Below are 20573 nucleotides of genomic sequence, written 5' to 3' on the forward strand. Positions count from 1 at the left end.
AGGAGTGTGACAAATATTTGGATAAAAAAGGGTTAGAAAGAAAAACAGAGTCCAAATAAAAAATACTGAACGAATGAAACACGTGTTCCGTATACTGAAATAGGAAATAAGATAGAATACATAGAAAAGTATAACTTCAATAAAGAAAAAAAAAAAGTATCTACTAACTTTATTCTATAAAGTTGTTCATGTTGTGTTGTGCACACGCATCGTAAAAATTCAATCTCATCATTTTTTTCCCAAACGCGCCAAAATAAGTATAACTTGAAAAATGAAAATGTTTTATTCCTCTCTCTCTCTCTCTCTTTCTCTTCCTGTCTATCTGTCTGTCTGTTTGTCTATCTCTCTCTTTCTCATTTGCTTTACTAGAGAGGATAGCTCGGAGTTATTCACTCGGCCATAATAGTGCGGTGCCGAGACAATGCAAGCTTAATGAAAGCTATCCCCGGCAGTTGGGGTACCTCTCGAGGGCCGACGCCGACGCCGACGCCGACGCCAACGCCAACGCCGACGCCACCCGATGCCACCCAACGCAACGGCGTAAACACTGAACAAAGCGAACAATGCGACACAGAAGTGTCCCACAGACCTTGATCGTTTAATAAGAACTTTAAAACGTTGCATTCTATATATATATATATATATATATATATTTCTCCAATAGAAATTTTAATTGTATTGTACGTATACGTGTACCTGCAACTACCATCATTTTGTTAAAAAATACTCGAACCCGCATATCTTTTAATGTTTCTTCTTTTTTTTTCTTTCTTTTACAAGCTCGATCTCTAATTTGGATATATTCGTTAATTCCTGTACTGGATAGTTAAATACCACCAATACGCAAATCTTGGAACAAATTTGAAATAGAATCGTCGGAATATATTGGAAAATAAAGAAAGAAATAGAGAATTGCGAACGTATTGCACTTTTCTCAGGTAGACGAAAAAAAATATCCGAATTTCACAGTCGACGAGCGTTGAAAGTTCGTAGCAGCGATCGTTTAAAAACGTAGTTTTTTCGTTGGTCTGATTTAATTAAGCTACGCTCGATCGAGTCGAACCTTTAAACGAGAATACCTAGGAAAATGCTGGTATGGCTGCATTAGAAGCGATTGAAAATGCGTTAAAAAAAAAAAAAAAAAAAAAAAAAAAAAAAAAAAAAAAAATTTTCTACACGATAGCGCATCGAATGTTCCAATTTTTCGTATCAAACTTTCGTATATCGACGAGAGATAAACGAATATCTAAATCGAGTAGGTAGGTAACCTTATTGAGGTCGATTCTCGTATATCTAACGATATCTTATTTTCAAATTTGTTACAATTTTCATCGATGAATTATGAGTCTTGTAACAGGGCGCATGTGTCTGATAAATGTTCAACATTTGAATAATCCTCTAACGTCGTATTATTTTAAAACTCGAGTAGTAAGCCTCTTTCACCGTCGAAAGTAAATGATGCGTACGAGATAAGAGAACGCATAAACGAAGGGATAAATTTAGAATTTTGTATGTGGTATTACATACCTACTTGCTATGGGGAAAGAGATATACGACTATATACGCATTCGATTCTCATTTGGTGGTACGACAATGAATCATGTTGGTGGTACGTGTACCACTTTAGAAAGAATCAACGACTTCAAACAACATTTTCCGTGCGAACTTAGGCGGCACTCATTCCTAAAATGTAAGGCGAAACGACATAAACTTCCCTAGGCTATGAAGAAGACGAAGAAGAAGAAGAAGAAGAAGAAGAAGAAAAAAAAAGTCTCTTCAAAGAAATTTCTACCGACGTTTGTTATAAAACACGCTCGTAAACTTTACACGAATCGTTAGGCACAAACTTAGATATATATATATAAACGTATATGTATTATATATAGTAGAAAAGAGAATTTCGTAGTAAACCATAGGAACGAGTATGCATTTACGTGCACTTTACCTAAAACAAATATGCCATTAACAAAAATGATTAGAATCACCCTTTTGAGCACCCTTCACTATCTTTCCTAATCCTTGCCATCATCTAGGGTTTAGATTTGTTTCTTATCGAATTCTTATCAAATTGCTATAGTATTCCCTTTTAGTCTCCCTTATTTCTTTCTTTCCAATAAATTTTCTAAAACCCATAGATCGTATCTATTATATCGGTAAAACTATGTATCATCGATGGTGTATCTCACCATTATTTGAACGATATTGATTTTCCAAATTTTCAATTTGAAACGTATCGCTATGCAATTGTGAATTCGAGAACAGTGAACGTAGAATAAGTTTACCTATTATTTATTCGAGAAACAAATAGAAAATCATTGAACTTTGAACAATAGAAATCAAAACGATTATTCTATCTAAAAGTTCTATTATAAATTCAAATTAAAAGCGTGATAGTAGTAAATCAATTGTATTATCTTTTAAATGTATAGATATAGATTTATATATGTACATGTATCTAGATAGGATCAATAGTGTATCGCTCGTTAGATCACTTGTAAAACAATAACGTTTCATCAATATCCGATTACGCCATTTGGTGAACGCGTCATTAACAAAAGGACAGACAGGCCACCGTTTTTGGCCACAACGTATCCGTTAGGTAAACATTTGTCGTCTGTGCGTATTTACAAAAAGAAATAGAAAACGAAACAGTGAGAGATATATAAAAAAAAAAAAACAACAACAAAAAAATAGTCAGGGATGAGAATATGCAGGACATGCATGTAGTAGATAAACGTTCGATGAAAGAGTGGAAAAGAGAGAGAGAGAGAGAGAGAGGGAGAAAAAAAGAAGCAAAATAGAAAGAGAGAGGAGAGTGAAAGTGATAGAGACGAAAAACGTTGAAAATTTAGTTGGTCAATCGGTTATTCCAAAAATTCGTTCCCTCAATGGGGATTGTGAGATGTACTAACGCTGCTTCTATTAAACGGTTTTTCGATAATAGAAGAGCAAGAGCTTCTAGCTGTCCAGTGTACACCAGTATAATGTAATGTTTACTCCCGACAAAATGGACGTCCATCTAACTTCTATTCTATCCTAAATACATAATATTATTATAATTAAAATATAATAATAAATGTATATTTAAATAATAAAATATAATTATTAATATATAAATTAATTAAATAGTAATATGAACACATCATTTAGTACGAATCTATATATATCCACTAGATAAAGGAATTCTTAATATTTTTTAATATGTTTGTTTGAAAAATATTTGAATCTACAAATTGTACGTTTTCAATGATAAATTTATTATATATATCAGTTAACAGTTATGATTTAACAGACAACTGACAAATTCTGAACGTGATCGCGGTTTAACCGCATTACGGACAACGTTTCGCGTCAAACCTATTTACGAGAAATTTGTTATAAAATAAGAATAAATAAAAATACGCTTTGATACTTTACCGATACGAATCACATATCGTTAATTTTCAATTGTGTTGCATTTATTTGGGATTTATCGATGCTCTATACTTTTTGCTTTTTGTTGAAAATAGGTCATAATCAAGTTCATGATGACACTTGTGTCAGAGATAATAATACATACAATTATTTCGGTATCGTTAAATCACAAATCACGCTTTATTAAATTAGTTGACGCGTTTTATAGGTACTTAAATATTTATGTACTTGAACGTGTTCGAAAAGCGATAGACTTGAAACGAACTGGTACAAAGTACAAAGGTCGATTATAGCTCGAAGAAAATGTGCTTGAATTGGTGTATGAGAGAGAAAAGAAAAGAAAAGAAAAGAAAAAGAAAAAGAAAAGAAAAAATAAGCTGAAACGATATGAAATTTCGTATGCGAGAAAAAGCTAAAGAAAGGATTCGCGAAACGAAATTCACTTTGCCGTGCTATGTTCATCGATAAGCTCGAATGGAAATAAAAGTAAAAAAAAAAAAAAAAAAAAACAAGAAACTAAATCTGTCCTCCGATCAATTTTACCTGACAATTTCAAAATAGAAACATTTTTTTTTCTCGATACATTATGCAACAATTAACGAATGCAATAGTAATGTGTTTTCTTTTTTTGAAAAAAAAAATGAAAGAAAAAGGGAGATAAAAAAAAAGTAGGAGTTCAAAGGGTTCGTTGGTAAGGTTAAAGACGATGTTACGTTAACAGGAAAATTACCGAATGCCTGAAAGAAAAATAGTTGGTCGTAAAAGGACATTGCAAGGATTATTAATAGACTCGACCTAGAAAACGTTCCGCGAGAAATATCTTCGTGAAAGAGGAACATTGCTTTTCTCAATACGATGCGATATTTTCTTCTCTCTCTCTCTCTCTTTCTCTCTTTGAGAGCGAACTCATAAATAAGAAATTAATGGCGTCACGCCAAAGTCTGAGAAAAAATGATTTGAACATTGACATTTTGTAAGATGCTTACTTATTGTGTGTGTAGAATTTAAACAAAAATTGTAAATTTGATAAGTTCAAATAATAATTTAACCCTTATCGGTTGTAAATCACGTGTAAATCGGTATTAAATCACTAGTACAAACTAACTTTTACTATTGCAATATTTATTTTCACTTTTAAACAGTGTGATACGTAAATAAAGCTCGCATAATGAGTTAAACTCGTGACCGCGGTTAACTTTGTGTTAAGTTCATCGTTAATTTCGTTCATCTTGATTATAATAATTAATACATTTAAGAAATATTAAACTCTTGGAACTATTAACGTTATAATATATCGTATTGCTCGAGGCTTCTTCGCTTACAGTTTCGATGAATTTGTACAGAAGCTCTTCCGAAATGAATACGATAACTGTGCGGTATTCCATTATGGCCCGAGTTGACAGCAACAAGGATCGATTTACTGTCACGTACAATAAACACGTAAATATTTGCAAATATAGAGTGGCCGTAAAGTGTGATGCCATAGTGTGTGTGTGTGTGTGTGTAGATATATGTATATGTATGACGCCGACTGATGCGGAAAAATAAGCAAACTTTCCTTTTCCGATTCTCATCCCTGAAATGGTAAAGAAAAAAGAAAAAGAAAAAGAAACAACGACATGATCGATAGTTTTTCAGACGAGAATAATGTACGAATCGAGTATTCAACGATAATCCTTAAACGGTTTACATTCTTGATGAACGTGTTTTATCGTGTCAAAATTTACAATAATATATAAACGTTGATTAATAATTCTGTCATATTGGTTAATTATTCGTAATAATGCATAACGTAACTATTAAAATCAGGATCGTTAATTCTCTTGGATGTATCGGTCAGCCGAAATTGTCGGTGTTATTTATCGAGCCTATCGAATCTATTTGTTTCCAACGTAACACGTAACGCTCTTAATTGTGACCGTTTCTCGTTCTCTCGTTGACAAATTCATATTTTCGTTTTTACCTTTCGTCATTTTATAACGAATTGGACGCACTCGACGATATTTTATTATATTCACATACTAATGAAAAATAACAACGAAACTTTCCAAAAGGAACAGGAAACGAGACTACTGAGAGAATAAAACAAATAAGAACAAGGGAAAACAACTTGCGTGTCACCAATATATAATATAATATTTTGTATTATTATAAATTGGAACAAATCACACAAAATAATAAAAACAAACAGTTGTGACATACTGAATTTTTATATGTAATAAGTTTTAAATTGGTTTTTGAATCTTTGATGTATTGGCTTTAGAAATAAATAATAAGTTGCATTTCTGTATAACAAAACAAGTTTAATATTTACAATATTTACAACATTTAATAAATTAACAGAAGATTCATTCACCTATAACAAAACCAGAAACAACATTTAAAGCTTTTATTACTTTCCTTCAAATAAATCGATCTTTTAAGATTTTCCTAACATTACTTATCCACCCACTTTTTTCTCCTATTGTTTTATATAATATATTAAATATATTATATATAACATAAATAATAAATGAAATAAACTAAAGAAAAACACTCTAAAACAAACATAGTTTTCTTTATGTATAAGTATATATGTATACGTGCACATCTAACGACTAGAACGATCAAGCAAATATCTCCGATTATGTTGTTTCTCTTGGCGTTGTTTCAGTCGCCGAAACAATTTTCATTAAGCCGCGTCCACCGTGCAGAGACCGGGCTAATGTAGCAACATTCATCAAGTTAGAACTCCGTTTTATCGAGGATAAGAGAAGGTAGGTGGAAGTCAGAGTGGGAAAAGCCTGAGGAAGGATACGCGAATAGCAACTAGGTTGAACTAAACGTGGTAACATTATCGCGAAGCTCGAAATCGAGGAAGCGATGCGAGCTCGCTTCTATTTCATAAATTTGCAAGTTACTCTCGGTTTAATGGACGCGTTCCTCTTGTACGTACATATTACTTCATTCACCTTCGCGTACATACGTGTATACAAACATCGAACACGTGTTAGAGGTCTTTCGCAAATATTACGTTTGAATAGCGCTCAACGCTTAAAATGAACCACGTGTCCAATTATATATCAAACGATAAATTTTACAACGATTATGAGATTTTTCAACTCTATTGCGAAATTATATGTTCCTATATATATATATATCTATTCAGAGACTATCGCACCTTTCACCCTAAATAAAATTCCCTACATATATGTATAATATGCATTTAGAACTTCTCCCAAGAGAGTTACTTTTGAAATGATTCAATATTATTTGTCTCTATCTATAGAAAATGAAAATCATATGGAATCGTTAATATATGCTTTAATAAAATTTCCGATCAATGAATATGAACGTATCGTAGTGGAAACAAATTTTCCAAAAACCCAATATATATATATAATATAAATATACGTATGTACGTATGAGCACACGCGTACTGGATATTTGCAGAGGCATCGAGTGGAACGATTTCAATGGGTCATCGAATATGCGCATACACGCAGAACGTGTCATTTCGTTGGAGTACCGAACGAAATACTTTCTTTTCTATGGTACAGTCAAAACACTATATTATCCTATTCTAATCGACGAAAAATGATATCTGCGAAACAGCGATAACCACTGGCAAAACATTATTATCACCATTCATTGCTACGATTAATTTTCATTGAAAATTATAATACGAACGAGAATAAACGGAATGGTACGGGACTGTTTCTTCTCTTAATTGTAAGTATATATATATATATATATAGATATAGATAGATAACTAATTATTACACCAATCAATTTGTTCGAGAAAGATGATTTTGTAATAGACAAACGATCTATCGTTTATTGAAACTCCTTTGCAAGTTTCATATGTATAAATCAATTAACCGATTATTATTATCGCTTTATGCTTATCAATTCTAATGACAAGGTTAACAAGTATATATTATAGATTATTATAAAAGAACATGTTACACAGAGAGATAGAGAGAGAGACATTTTGAGTATGATGCTCGATTACTGTCCAATTGTCATTACTATTAATATTATATTATATAGAACACACAGATACTTTATAATCATTTGTTATATATTCTAATAACAATAACAATAATAATAATAATAATAATAATAATAATAATAATACGATATTTTAATATAAAGGTAATAAAATCATCGAAATACCATCGACAGTGTGACGATTAATTATATAAATAGTTGCTTTATTAATATTCTTATTAACGATTTTACAATAAATAGAGAGAATTACGTTAACATCTTCAATCATTTGTTAATAATCCCATATAAATCGATTTTGTTCCAATTACAAGTAGAATGAATGTTGTAATTATCAATAATATTATTCAATACGTACGTATCTCGAATATAATAATAATAAAAAAAGATTATATTAAATATATATATGATTTTTTGTTTGTTCATCTTTGTAAGCAAGTTGAGCGGTGTGAACGATAAAAAGCTTCCAAGAGATCGAAAGAAATGAAATTCTCGGGGAATTTTAAAGGCGAGAAAGGCGATGTCTTTGAGAACGGGCTTTGTTCCAAGGCGCTATGGCTTTTCATCGTGAAAATATCCGTCTTTGAAGATCGTAATGCGATCGATTATCTAGGTGCTTATGCACCGAGCACTGGAAAAAGGAATAAAGAGAAAAAGAATGAAAGAAAGAGAGAGAGAGAGAGGGAGAGAGAGAGAGAGAGAAACGATTTACCACAAGGAAGAACCAACCTTCCACACCAATCGTTCGTATCAAACTGGGTCAAGATGCTTGCCGCGACCATTTTTTTCTTCCCATTTTGAAATAAAACGTGACGAGACGCATAGCAAACGGATTATCCCAACTACCATTCACTTAAGTCATGTGTCTCTTTTACTCTTTTGCTATTCAACTTGTTCGCTATAAAATTTAACTATATTTTTACGATTTATATTGATATCGTTAGAAAAGTGATATTTATGGTGTTTTCTTATTATAATAATAAATCATTCGTACTAACATATTTACTTGATTTATTCTACAAAATTTGTTTGAACATTGTGATAGATAATTGTGGTTATAAAAAATGACAAAAAAATAAACACAGTAGATAAAGAAAATCGTCAGGATGTTGCTTTAATGAAGTGTCGTTGGGTACAAGCTTTGGGATTCAGGAGGGCTGGGGTGGGAGGGAGGGAGAAAGGGAGGGGGGTAAGAAACGGAACGTTCATTTTGCACGTACGTAGCTTCCTGTTGAAAATTACGCGAGATGCTTGGGTAACTCTCGACGTCATCAGAAGAAGAAGAAGAAGAAGAAGAAGAAGAAGACAGAAGAGAAGCTTGCCTGCTTGCCTGTCGACATTGCTCTGTCCACGAGCAAGAGGATTGGAATGAGAAAAGAGGGCTTGCAAGCTTGGATCGTCCTTAGAAAAGGCAGGAAAAATGAGAAACACACAGTGTAGAAACTCAACAGGGAAGAAAGGCAACGAAAGATGATGAAAAAGCAAGAAGGTGGCAAAAGTTACTCTCTACGTTAGAAACGTAAGCAAGCTATCTCTCTCTCTCTCTCTATCTTTCTTGTTTTATTTATTTTTCTTTTTTTTTCTTTTCTAACAACCCTTCTCAACTATTTCCCTTCTCTATGTATTCGCATAAAAGTTGACACTGATATTAATACGTAGCATAGAATGAAATACGTATTAAGACGTACTATAACCCTTGATTAATAAAATAATATATATATTACAGATAAGGGGTGGAAATGAGGATAGCGAATCACACGATGAGAGAAAACGTGATGGGATAAAGAAGAAAAAGACAGGAAGATAAAAAAGGTTTTCCTCGTCGATTTCGTTCACGACAAGCGTGGGCGTGGTTGGGACGGCTTGTACAAAAGTGAAATCCCTCATAGAAAAGCCAAGGTGGAAAATAAAAGGGTATCGATGGGAAGCGTAGTTTTACCCTCGTCAAAGTCATGAAAAAAGGTATAGGAAAGTACAATAAAATAATAAAAGACGAGCTTTTTTTTTCGGTAAGATTCATTGACTTTTTTCAAATGCAATGGTAGAAATTTGTTCGTAAGAGATGTTTCCGCTACTTTTTTTTCTCCTCTTATCTTGTATTTTTTTTTTTCAAGCTAATAGAAAATAACGAAACGTTAAAAAGACGCTTGGGCAGCGATAGTTGTTTTTTTTTAAACTATCAACTGCGTTGTTTCGCCTCGTTTAACGCTCACGTTAGTAATCCCAGACTTAGAAAGCTCCGCCGAGTGCTTCCGATAAAATGGCCTTCGTGCAAACACTAGAGCTAAAACAACAACAACAACGAAATCAACAACGAAGTTGCGGCCGCCAGTTATATTCGTCAACGACTTAATGCAAACGACACGCACAGAAAGTCCTTTCAAGCAACCGCTTCCTCTCATAACACCTGACGTTCCTTCCCCTATCTTTATTCTTTTGAATTTATAAAACAGAATCCGAAAGGAAAGAAAATTAATTCTACTTAAACGAAAACTACGATGCTTTTTCCACGTTTTTATTCGTTCAGAAACTTTTGCAAATAATTGTTTACAAGTAAATGAATTTAATTTTAGCACGAGATATAAAACAAACATCAGGTAAATGTTTCCATAGATGTATTGAATGAAATAAAAAAAAAAGAACCATGTGTGCATATCACACAAGTTAGAAGTGAAACCTTTAAATAAACAAGTTTCGACGATAATTTATTATATAATATTATTTGTACATCAGCACGTTTCATTGATTCAAATCACACCCATTCTAAAGAAGTTTTCACACTTCAAAAGTTTCATATTTAAATTAGTTAAGGTATAACTACGATTGTAAATTTAGACCAAATAATTGTGAACTGTGGGAAGATACTATGGTTTGAAGGGAACAATTGCGATGCGAGCAAACATCAGCAAGGAATAATATACATAGGGGTTCACACATGAGTCAGTGCAACCTTCGCGACATTGATACAACTGGATGCGCGAGCATAACGCGTATATGGTAATCTACCTTGCGGTAGACTTCGAGCCCTTAACGATTCCATGTCCTGTATTAATCTGAATTTCAAATTCTTGCTCCATGGTATACCCACGGTGACTCGACAACTAAGAGGGAAAGATGTGAGGAGGGAAGGAAGTCACTCTACCTTGAGGGAGTCCTCGAAACTCAAAACAAATCGCCATTTCTAGGCTGGATCAAACTTTTCCTATTTTTGTTAAACATCTAGTTAAAACTGCTACGGTACGAGCTATTTTCCAAAAATGAAGTTTGCTTTATAAACTTGTTATCACACGTTGGTTCTCTATATGCAAATGTACAATGAAAAAAAAAGAAAAAACAGAGAGAGAGAGAGAGACATTTTATTTATACTGACACATAAAATATTATACTAACGAACTAAAATAATAATAAACGGATGTATTAGTTTCGATATTTGTTTAATGGAAATAAAAGAAAGAGTTCGATCTCGTTATATTTTATTTCGATTAAAAACACATGTTTTAAAATAAAAAAAAAAAAAAAAAGAACACAAACAAAATTCTAATTCGCGATACTAAAGTATACGAATTTTTAACGAACTCTCCAAAACTGCATTATTTCTAATAAAAAAGAACAAAAGAAAAAGAGGAACAAAAAAAATACGTATGAATTTGACACACGATATTTAAGAAGAAACAACTGGCCTAGCTCTCTCTGGGAATCTAATAAAAAAGTATCTACGTACTAACGTGGAAAGGTAACAAGATAACTGTCGATTTTTCGAACGTGAGAACGACCGATATCATCGTGGAAAAATGCTTTACCAAGAAATTCTCTTTTCTTACCGTAGAAAATATTGTGTCGATTCTATTTCGCGTGTAACGATGAATTTGCTGTCAGACGAGTAGAACGAGGAACGAACCGATTTTTTAACGAATACGCGTCATTTACGAGGAAACGATCGAAAAAAGGAAAAAGGAGAAAAATAAAAAGAGAGAGAGCGAGCAGAGAGCAGAGAGCAGAGAGAATTTTCTTCTTCGAACCATTTTGAAGGAATTTATATTTATCGCTTCGTACGTTACGACGACGAGCCATATCTCGTCTTCCGTTGCTTCCCCAAGGGCATTCATTTTAAATCATTTCTAGATACACATACCTAACATCGATTAAAAATTTATAACGTACGTTTAACTCATCTTTGATCTATCCAAAAATAGAAAATTGTTTAACCAGTTAATTTTGATTCACGCGTATACTCGTCATGGAGATTTTGTCTATTGCGTGCTCTCAAATGATAGCACCAAAGTTAACTGATTAAATAATAAAAATCTGAACAAAAATTATATAGAACGATTGTTTTTCCACGTTGTATAATAATAATAATAATAAAAAAAAATAGAAGTTAATATATTCCATCGTATTTTCCATAGCGAGTTAAATGAAATCGAAAAGAGGCAGAGAAAAGTTAATTTTTTTGATTCTATTTCTTTTTCTTTCTTTTGCCATATTACGCTATCACAAATAACAAGGGGGAGGGAGAAAAACGTATGCAAATGGTAAGATAGGATAGCGAGTAACGGAAGATATAAAAAGAATTCGTTTTCTTCGCTTTAATAAACGCGTTACAAAGTAGAAAGAAGAGCAAGAGAGAGAGAGAGAGAGAAAGGTAGTAGAAAGGGCACGTGTTGGTCTTGCCATAAAGTTTCCGACAAGAACTCGGGCGCCTTGGGCGTATAGCGAATACCGAAAGGATAAGTACTGACCCTTTTTCTTACTCCTCGCAGAAAGAGTACTAAGACTACACTCGGGGAAGGACTTGTTCGGTAATTTTTAACTTTGTTATTCCCTTTTCTCTTTTTTCTCTTTTGCTTCGATCATCCAAAGTATTTTTTCCAAGTTGTATTCCTCTTTTTCCCCGAGATTGTTCGATATCTTTTCGCATTAATGGTCATACAGGAGAGTATCGTCCTGTGGGGAAAGCTTGTAGGAACACACACCGAAAGAAAAGGGCCAATAAAAATAAAAAGGAGAGGTATGAGGTACGAGTAGAATCCGATAAAACGTTAAAGCCAACTGTCATGACAAGGTTTTTCTTCTTACCCCGTGGGCAATGAGGCAACAAACATCCTTTCTTTTACACTCACATACGCACGAATAAACACGCTTCACGTGTCCACAAAGTTTTTTTCGTCTTTCTTACCCCTTAACCCTCTTGTTTTTGTCTTTTCTTTTACTTTCTCCTATCAGTTTTGCTTCTCACTTTAATTTTCTCTTCTTCTCACCAATGCGTCAGCTTTAACGCCTTTTTCCTGTTCCAATTGGACGAGTTTCCTACGCCATGATGCGAAAACGAAGAAGGAATAGTACGCTGGTTTAGCTTTGAATCAGGATGCAATTTCGAGAAAAGGAAATAGTAAGAGAAAGCGAAATAAGACAACGACCAATCGTAGGAGATGAGTATACCGTTGCTGTAAATCGAAAAGATGCGAGGGAATTCTAGGAACAGGCTAAAACGGTGAACGAACGAAGAAATACCCTGAAAGGGAAATCGGGCATCGGCGCCAATCGGCCGGAAAATTGGGCTACATAAACATCTTTTGCTTTTCCACCAATCTCTGCTTCCGTTTTTCTCTGTTTTTCTGTGCTCACCCCTCAATCTTTTTTCTCTCATCCTTCGTTCACATCTTTCCACCCCTTAAACCTCGCACGAAACATCGAGACGAAACTATTCCTTTGTTTCCTACTATCTCCGTCTTCTTTTTGAAATGAAAACTTCTTTAGAATGAGTGTGATTTGAAAAAATGAAACGCGGTGTTTGTAGTATTACAAATTAAGAATGCAAATAATAGTATAATAATATTATATAATAAATTATCGTCGAGAGTTGTTTATTTGAAGGTTTCACTTCTAACTTGTGTGATATGCACACATGGTTCTTTTTTTTTTCGTTTTATCTCGTCGAATCATCGATTCCTATTTTTATAAAGTTTTGCCGAATAATATGACGTTTATTTCTATATTCGGTAGAAAAGTCATTAACCGATGACGAAGAGAAAAATTTCAAATTCTATCCTATTAAATATTCTCTGATATTTTTTGCTATATATTTCTCTGTCATCCTCTTGATCGTATTGCTTATGCTTTCGCATAAAGATGCATGCACTTTCCAGTAAGAAACGTCAAGGGTTTGCATCGTCGGCGATTCGGCGTTATGCAAAGTCTGAATTTTGGGGTGAAAAGTTATAGAACGAACGAACGAACGAACGAACGAACGAACGAACGAATGAAATAGAGAGAGGGAGAATAACCGGAGAATGAGAATTCAGAGAATTCCATATAAATCATTCCTGTCTTTCACACATCCATAATTTTCGTTCGTCTCGATATCTCACGACGACGACGAACTCTGTCGTATCTGACAACGTTGCTTCATACGCATTCGTCATTCACCGGTCAATCTGTCGGCTCCTCATTATTCTCGACAACTTACTCGCCTTTTCCTTTTTCTCTATTACTCTCTCTCTCTCTCTTTATCTATATATTTCTATAGGGTGTTCAAAATAAACCATTCAATATTTATATAGTACTAGGTGTTATAATACATTGATTTAATATAATACTAAATTATTCAATGCAGTCAAATAAAAATAAAAAATTATCCTATATAACATATAACTATTGAATGGTTTTTAGAACACCCTGTATATATATACACAGGATGAATCTTGTAACTAGGACGCGTAATAACTTCTTTTTAATGAACAATAGAGAAAAATGATTAAGGAAAAAGTTATATGGCACATTACATGTCACCTTTCTATGATTTTACTTTTTTTGAAAATGCAACGATGCACCCGCTAGATGCGAGTGCAATTATTTTTTAAATGAAACTCTACATTTTTTTTTTGTATACTACTCGATTCCTGCGTAAAAAAGTATTCAATACAGGTTATCCAAATGTCAATAGTTTACGAGATATTTGACGTTTTATATCAGTAATGTATTTAATTTTGTATTACAAGGATACATTGTAATGTATTACAAGATTCACCCTGTATATACATATTCCTATCTTCCTTTATTCGATTTTTGAATGAAACCGCATTAAAATTCAGCGGATCATCGAGGAAAAACGTTTTGTCCCTCGTTTCTAGAAAACTGTCCGATCAAATATTCGCGTATAAATTTCAGAGGATGACAAGATGGACATTTCCGTCGAAAGCCTGATAGAACGATTACCGTATTCGAATAGAAATATAAAAAGAATGGTAGAGAGAGAGAGAGAGAAAATAGAGAAAAAGAGAAGATAACGAGACGCAAAAGGGATTCACGATCTTATGCGGCTTCGTGCTCGCTTTGTCAGAGAGAACAGCAAAGAGAAAGAGATAAAAATCGCGGCTCGATTTTCAACTTGGCCGGAATTCTCTTCTCGTTCGAAGAGTCGCGACCGTACACGGTTGATACTACTATACTCGTGCCGAAATCCTTTGGTGTTCATTCGAGTAAAAGGGAGGGTAAGGTGAGGGTAGAAAAGGAGAAAAATAAAAGCAAGTTGGGGAAACGAGACGGCGGCTTGGATCGTTGCCCCGACGACGACGACTACGACGACGACTACGACGACGTTACACGGCACTAAGATATTCTCAAGTGGAACGCAAAGTTACGTTATTCCGGATAAAGGGGGATTAGCGAGAGTTGTCTCAGGGCCAAAAGAGGCCAATACCAGTTAGACCACATCTCCTCGTCTTCGTTACTTTTCTCTCCAAAATTTACCCACCCCACTACTTTGCTCTTTTTTCTTCTTTTATAGAGAAAATGCTACTACCGGTTGAAACTCTACTGAACAATGGTAATGTTACGATAAAGAGGGGAAAAAAAACTCGACAGGTAGAGGAAAGAAGAGAGAGAGAGAGAGAGAGAGAAAAAAAATAAGGTTCTTCGTTCCATTTTCCTTCTGTCTCCTCGGAACAAACCTTCGATCCCAAGCTTCATTGAAAATTCATTTCATCTCTGTCGGATATACTCCTATAGCCAATCTTCTCTTTCATTTAATCCCGAGATGCTGAAGGAGATATCTTCCATCTTCCGTCGATAGTCAAAATGCTCAACGGTAGTGCTAGTAATGATAGTTATAGCAATCGCGAGGGATCACTCTCACAGTCCGTTTCTTCCAAAGAAGTTAAGTCGTCAATGAAAAAAAAGAAAGATCGATTCGATTCTTCAAATAGCAATCGTATTATATAACTTTTAGGTAAGTGATCTAACATTCATTCAAGAAAATCATCTTAATTTATCGTTCAAAATCTTTAGACGATTTGTTGATAACCAAAAAAATGCTCTATCGTTATTTCTTACACATAAATCTGGTTGAACATATACTCTTTCTATTTCTCTTCCGAGATTTATTCGATTGGAATGAGAGAGAGAGAGAGAGAGAGAGAGAGAGACGAGGATGAAACGTGTCCATGGATCGATTCTTCTTCTTGCTTTCTATGTTCGGTCACCCCTATCGTCTCTATAGTGGTCCCGAAGCAAAGCTTGTAAATCAATTACCAGTTCCCAGTACTGAGGGAACCTCGAGAAATGGCACGTACCAAAGCTCACCAAGTTCCGAACGCTGACGTGATCGGCAAACTCATGCACGAGGTCTTACTACCTCGAACCAGAATGAGGAGGAGGATACAGGAGTACTGCTGGATGGGTGGTGGGTGCTTTGGTTGCTTGAACGACGTTCGTTCACCGATAATAGAAATTGTTCTCCCGACCAATTTCCACGTCCTTCGTTGGTCGTCCACTTCCGGTTGGTGGTGCATTTACGACGATGACCAGAGAACGAGGATGAGATTCGGCAAAGCATGAAAGCAGATCGTTAATGTCTCTTCCATGAAGACACGTTCCCTAAGTCAACGATGACCATCGACGATTCCGACGTCGGCCCCGTGTGGTTTCCGTGGTTTTAGCAATCGACCATGGGGGGTCTTCGTTGCTTCGCTGCTATTTCCAATTTCTCTTCTCTTTTGCTCGATTGCTATTGCTCAATAGGTACGCTTCGAGAAACGTCTTTTGTAATTTAATTACTGTCCGTTTGCGAACGTTTCTACTCGATCGCGACTTACGCGTTAGGACCTTTCCCTTTAAACCCTACCTTTCACTCTCTCTCTCTCTCTCTCTCTCTCTCTCTCTCTTTCTCTTCTAATCGTTCAACTCGTCACGTTCGACTACGTGCAAATCCGTAGTGCGTGCTGACTCGACGATTTATCGACTTCGAGTCGACCTCGTTGCTGTTAATTAAATTGTTCGATCGGGATAACGTCGATGTAATATTAGATGGTATTACTATAATAAGAATGTTCAATCTGTATTTATATTTTTCACTTTTTTTTATCTATTAGCTTGGCAAGAAAGTAATTTCGGTTTTCTAGTGTGAAATATTACTTAATACATTAATATATATAATTTTAGAAATTTTCTAAATTTACTTACTACTGAAATTACTTTCTTACCAACCCAATTACACTAATATTGAATTTAATAAGATAATATTTTGCCATTAAGACAATGCTTAAATAATAATAGGTCGTTAAATCTATCATGCTACCTTCTTTAAGTTTCTCACGAGAAGTAGGGTTCTTTGTAAATTCCTCTCTTGCGACTCCTTATATTTAATATCTTGAATATTATATATAATGGAAGACAATGGGTGTCAAGTTATATCCCAGGTAATGTAATACGTCAGATTATTTTCTACAGAAATAATGATAACTACTTTCGTTCTACCCTTATTCGATGACGAGACATATTTATCGTCTTTTATCTTTATAGTTATCTAGCTATATCTCTTTACGCGCAAACTAGATGATAACATAGTATGGTTATGCATACGCACGATCGCGTTTCTATATACGACCGGTATAAATCACTGAGGCATTGTAGAGATCTGTAGACATTCGAATATAATATCCTCTGGTGCAAGATTGCAAGCACACCTGTTATTCCCATCCCATTATTACTATGTCCATTGTTAAACGGCATCGGTTAAATCCCGAAGGAAAATAGCCTTTAACAGGTTTGCGATTCTAAAGTCTACGCAAGAGGATACAGTCCGATCACCTATCTCTATCTCTCTCTCTTGCTCTCTCGTTCTCTCTCTTTACCGATCGAATGCAACAAAGATTCTTCTTCCCAGCTAGATTCCCTTGTGAAATATCTGTAAAGAGCATCGATCCCATCTCTATCATTAACCGGAAAATTAATAATCGATCCAACTTTGTCTCTCTGTTACCTTTACTCTCTCTCTCTCTCTCTCTCTTTCTATCCATCCTCTTATGGAGTTCTCGTCACTGATTGTACTCTTCTTTACCTTCGAAACGAAAGATACCATTTCAGGTTCATTGAAATCATCGACGAATACGTCACACATACACACACACACATATACCGTTGAGTATTGATTTTATTCTATCTTTTTCAAGCAAGACAAATTATTTTCCAATGAAAATAGACAAAGATTCTTAGATAATAAAATACTTATTTTTTGATATTGAAATAAAACGTTTTAGCACATCGATTTATACAGTATCCATATAAGAATATAAATAAAAAGAAGATAGAGAAAAGGAAGCAACGGAGTAAAAGGAGAGGGTGTTAGATTTGAATATGATTGATTGAGAGGAGCTACGAGGACGACGTAGAACTTTAGTTTGGTAAGCAAGTGCATCCCTTGGATACGTTAGGGAGAACCTAGGAAGATGTGAAAAAGGAAGGACGAAACTCGAGAAACATGACATTGATGTGCATTCGCGATAGAACGCAAGAACGAAGAAGATGCAAGGAGGATGACGTTGCATTGTCACGAATTCTCTTCTCTCTTCGTTTTCAAACTTTACGTTTCACCCTAGCAACTCCATTGTTTCGCGTTTCGTAGTTTCGAGAGAGAGTAAAGCTTTTTCTTCCATTTCCTACGACGATTAGATTCCTGACGAATTTCTCACGAATTTTAATAATAGAAATAGACTACGAAGACTGCAAATGGAGGGGAACACAGACGGGATTTGATATTTGCGTCAATGAACTTTCGAGTTCTCTTAATGCCAATTAATAATAATAAAAAAAAAAAAAATACATGTGTGCATATCACACAAGTTAGAAGTGAAACTTTCAAATTAACAAGTTTCGAGAATAATTTATTATATAATATTATTTGTACATCAGCACGTTTCATTTATTCAAATCACACCCATTCTAAAGAAGTTTTCACTTCAATAATTTACTGCTCATTGATTTAGGATGCGACATCAATCGTATGTATAATATTTAAATAATGAATGAATGATGTTAGATAGGAGAATGCAGTCGGATGAACAAAAGGTTCTTCTTCTCCTCCTCCTTCTTTTAAGTTGAAAGAAATAAAGGTAGATTTGAGTGATCGCGAAACGTCTCTAGAATGAAACGGAACGGGTTGTTGAATTTCTACGAGAGAAAGTTCTGTCTGACTGATACCATCAGGAACAATCATGCTCCGACCAGATATCCTTCCTACCTTTTCCATTAAAACGTCTTCGAAGTAGAAGTTAAGGAAACTAATATGACGCGTGTTCTCAAAGTCGAAAGCTCAGGATTTTAGAATCTTGAATAGTTAGATAAAGAGAATGAGAAAGAGTAAGATAGAGAAACTTGCAACGTATGGAAAACTAACTTCTTACCAACATACTTCGCGCCACGTTACGAAGAAAAGATAGGAATCCTAAAGTTTCATTCTCCATCTTTGAAAGTAAATTGTACAGAAGAGACGATAACTGCGACCGACCATCGTCGAATCCTGTCTGTGTAAAATTCCCTATCTTTCATTTTTTTAAAGCTCATAAGAAACTACAAACAAATAAGAGAAAACAAATAGATCGAAAAGTATTACATGTATGTATCATTAATATTGTTGCATTTATTTTGTTATACTTTTAAAATATAAAATATAATATTGTCATTATAATTTAGATTGAATTAAATTATTAAACAAGGATCTCTTGTTGTTATAACTAAATGTTTTCAAAGAATTAGTTTTTGATTTTTATTTTTTTTTTTTTATATACGTTTAAACATTCCAAATTTGAAGAATATTAAAAATAATTTTATTTAATTATTGTTCGCTTCATTTTGTTCATATTTAGCTAATTTTTCTTGCAACTCAGCAATCGTTATTTTAGCATTGTCTAATTCTTGTTTTAACGTATTCATTTCTAAATTATTTTCAGTCATCTCTCCAAGATTTTTTCGTATATATCTTTGAAAATTTTGTTAAAGAAAAATCTTATTGAATTATTTAAACAATATATCCCTTATAAACTTATTGTTTTATATTTAAATCATTAATTAATATTAAGGATACTCTAACGCATCATTTGGTTTTTCTGTTTCTTCATAAAGTGATACAAGTAATTTAGTAAGGGCATCCATAACGCCTGCCCTTTCCAAATATTTTCTGTACTCTTCTCTTTTCGAATCATTTGACTAACATAATTACAACAAATAAATGTGAAATATTATACATTAATTTTGTAATTTATTTATAAGTATTATTTAAATTATCTAACAAGATAATATCAATACAAAAATGTAGTAGTAAGAAAAGGTCGATAATTTAATGTAAAAATTAATTATTATTAATTATAATATATTAATTTACCTTAAATGTAGACATCGTTAATTTTATAATTGAAATGATAATATTTATTAAACGCGTTCGTATAGTTTTACAATGAAAGTTTTCTATTCTTTTCTCTAAAATATTTTTCCTTCAAATTAACGTTGCCAAACAATAAAACAAACGTACCTTAACAACGATCACTGTGGCAATAGATACACACATTAATATAAAAACAAAAGCTTATATTCATTACACTCGTATTACACGAATAAAAAAAGTCAAATTGCATAAAGTTGTTGATGCAACCAACAACAACAACAAATGTATTTGAATAATAACCAATAGGGGTGTTGCTACAAATTGAAGAATACTTTTGCGTAGAATCTCGGTTAAAGGAAATATCGAGATTACCTAGAACATGAATATCAAAGATATATATTTTTTCCTCTGTGTATATAAGTAAATATATACACGTGTGTGTGTGTGTGTGTGCATCGATAGATATTTGAATTTTTACTCGTCGTGTTTCGTTGAAGACAGACGACATGGATGA

At 33.9% G+C, this 20573-nt stretch overlaps 2 protein-coding genes across 3 annotated transcripts in view; both read right to left on the reverse strand.

The window, feature by feature from the left end:
* The window catches only part of tei (irregular chiasm C-roughest protein teiresias), a 220473-nt gene that overhangs the window by 59534 nt on the left and 140366 nt on the right, over positions 1-20573 (reverse strand). The gene's annotated exons all lie outside the window — the stretch shown is intronic.
* Positions 19510-20074, reverse strand: LOC149033740 (c-Myc-binding protein-like). Its single transcript, XM_089169827.1, has 3 exons — positions 20060-20074; positions 19763-19884; positions 19510-19657 (listed from the first exon to the last, which is right to left on the reverse strand). The coding sequence occupies exons 1-3, from the start codon at positions 20072-20074 to the stop codon at positions 19510-19512; spliced, it is 285 nt and encodes a 94-aa protein (XP_089025953.1).

Source organism: Polistes dominula, unplaced genomic scaffold, assembly GCF_049000335.1.
Source record: "Polistes dominula isolate Pdom_NZ unplaced genomic scaffold, Pdom_raw_medaka contig_29, whole genome shotgun sequence".
NCBI classification, from domain to species: Eukaryota; Metazoa; Arthropoda; class Insecta; order Hymenoptera; family Vespidae; genus Polistes; species Polistes dominula.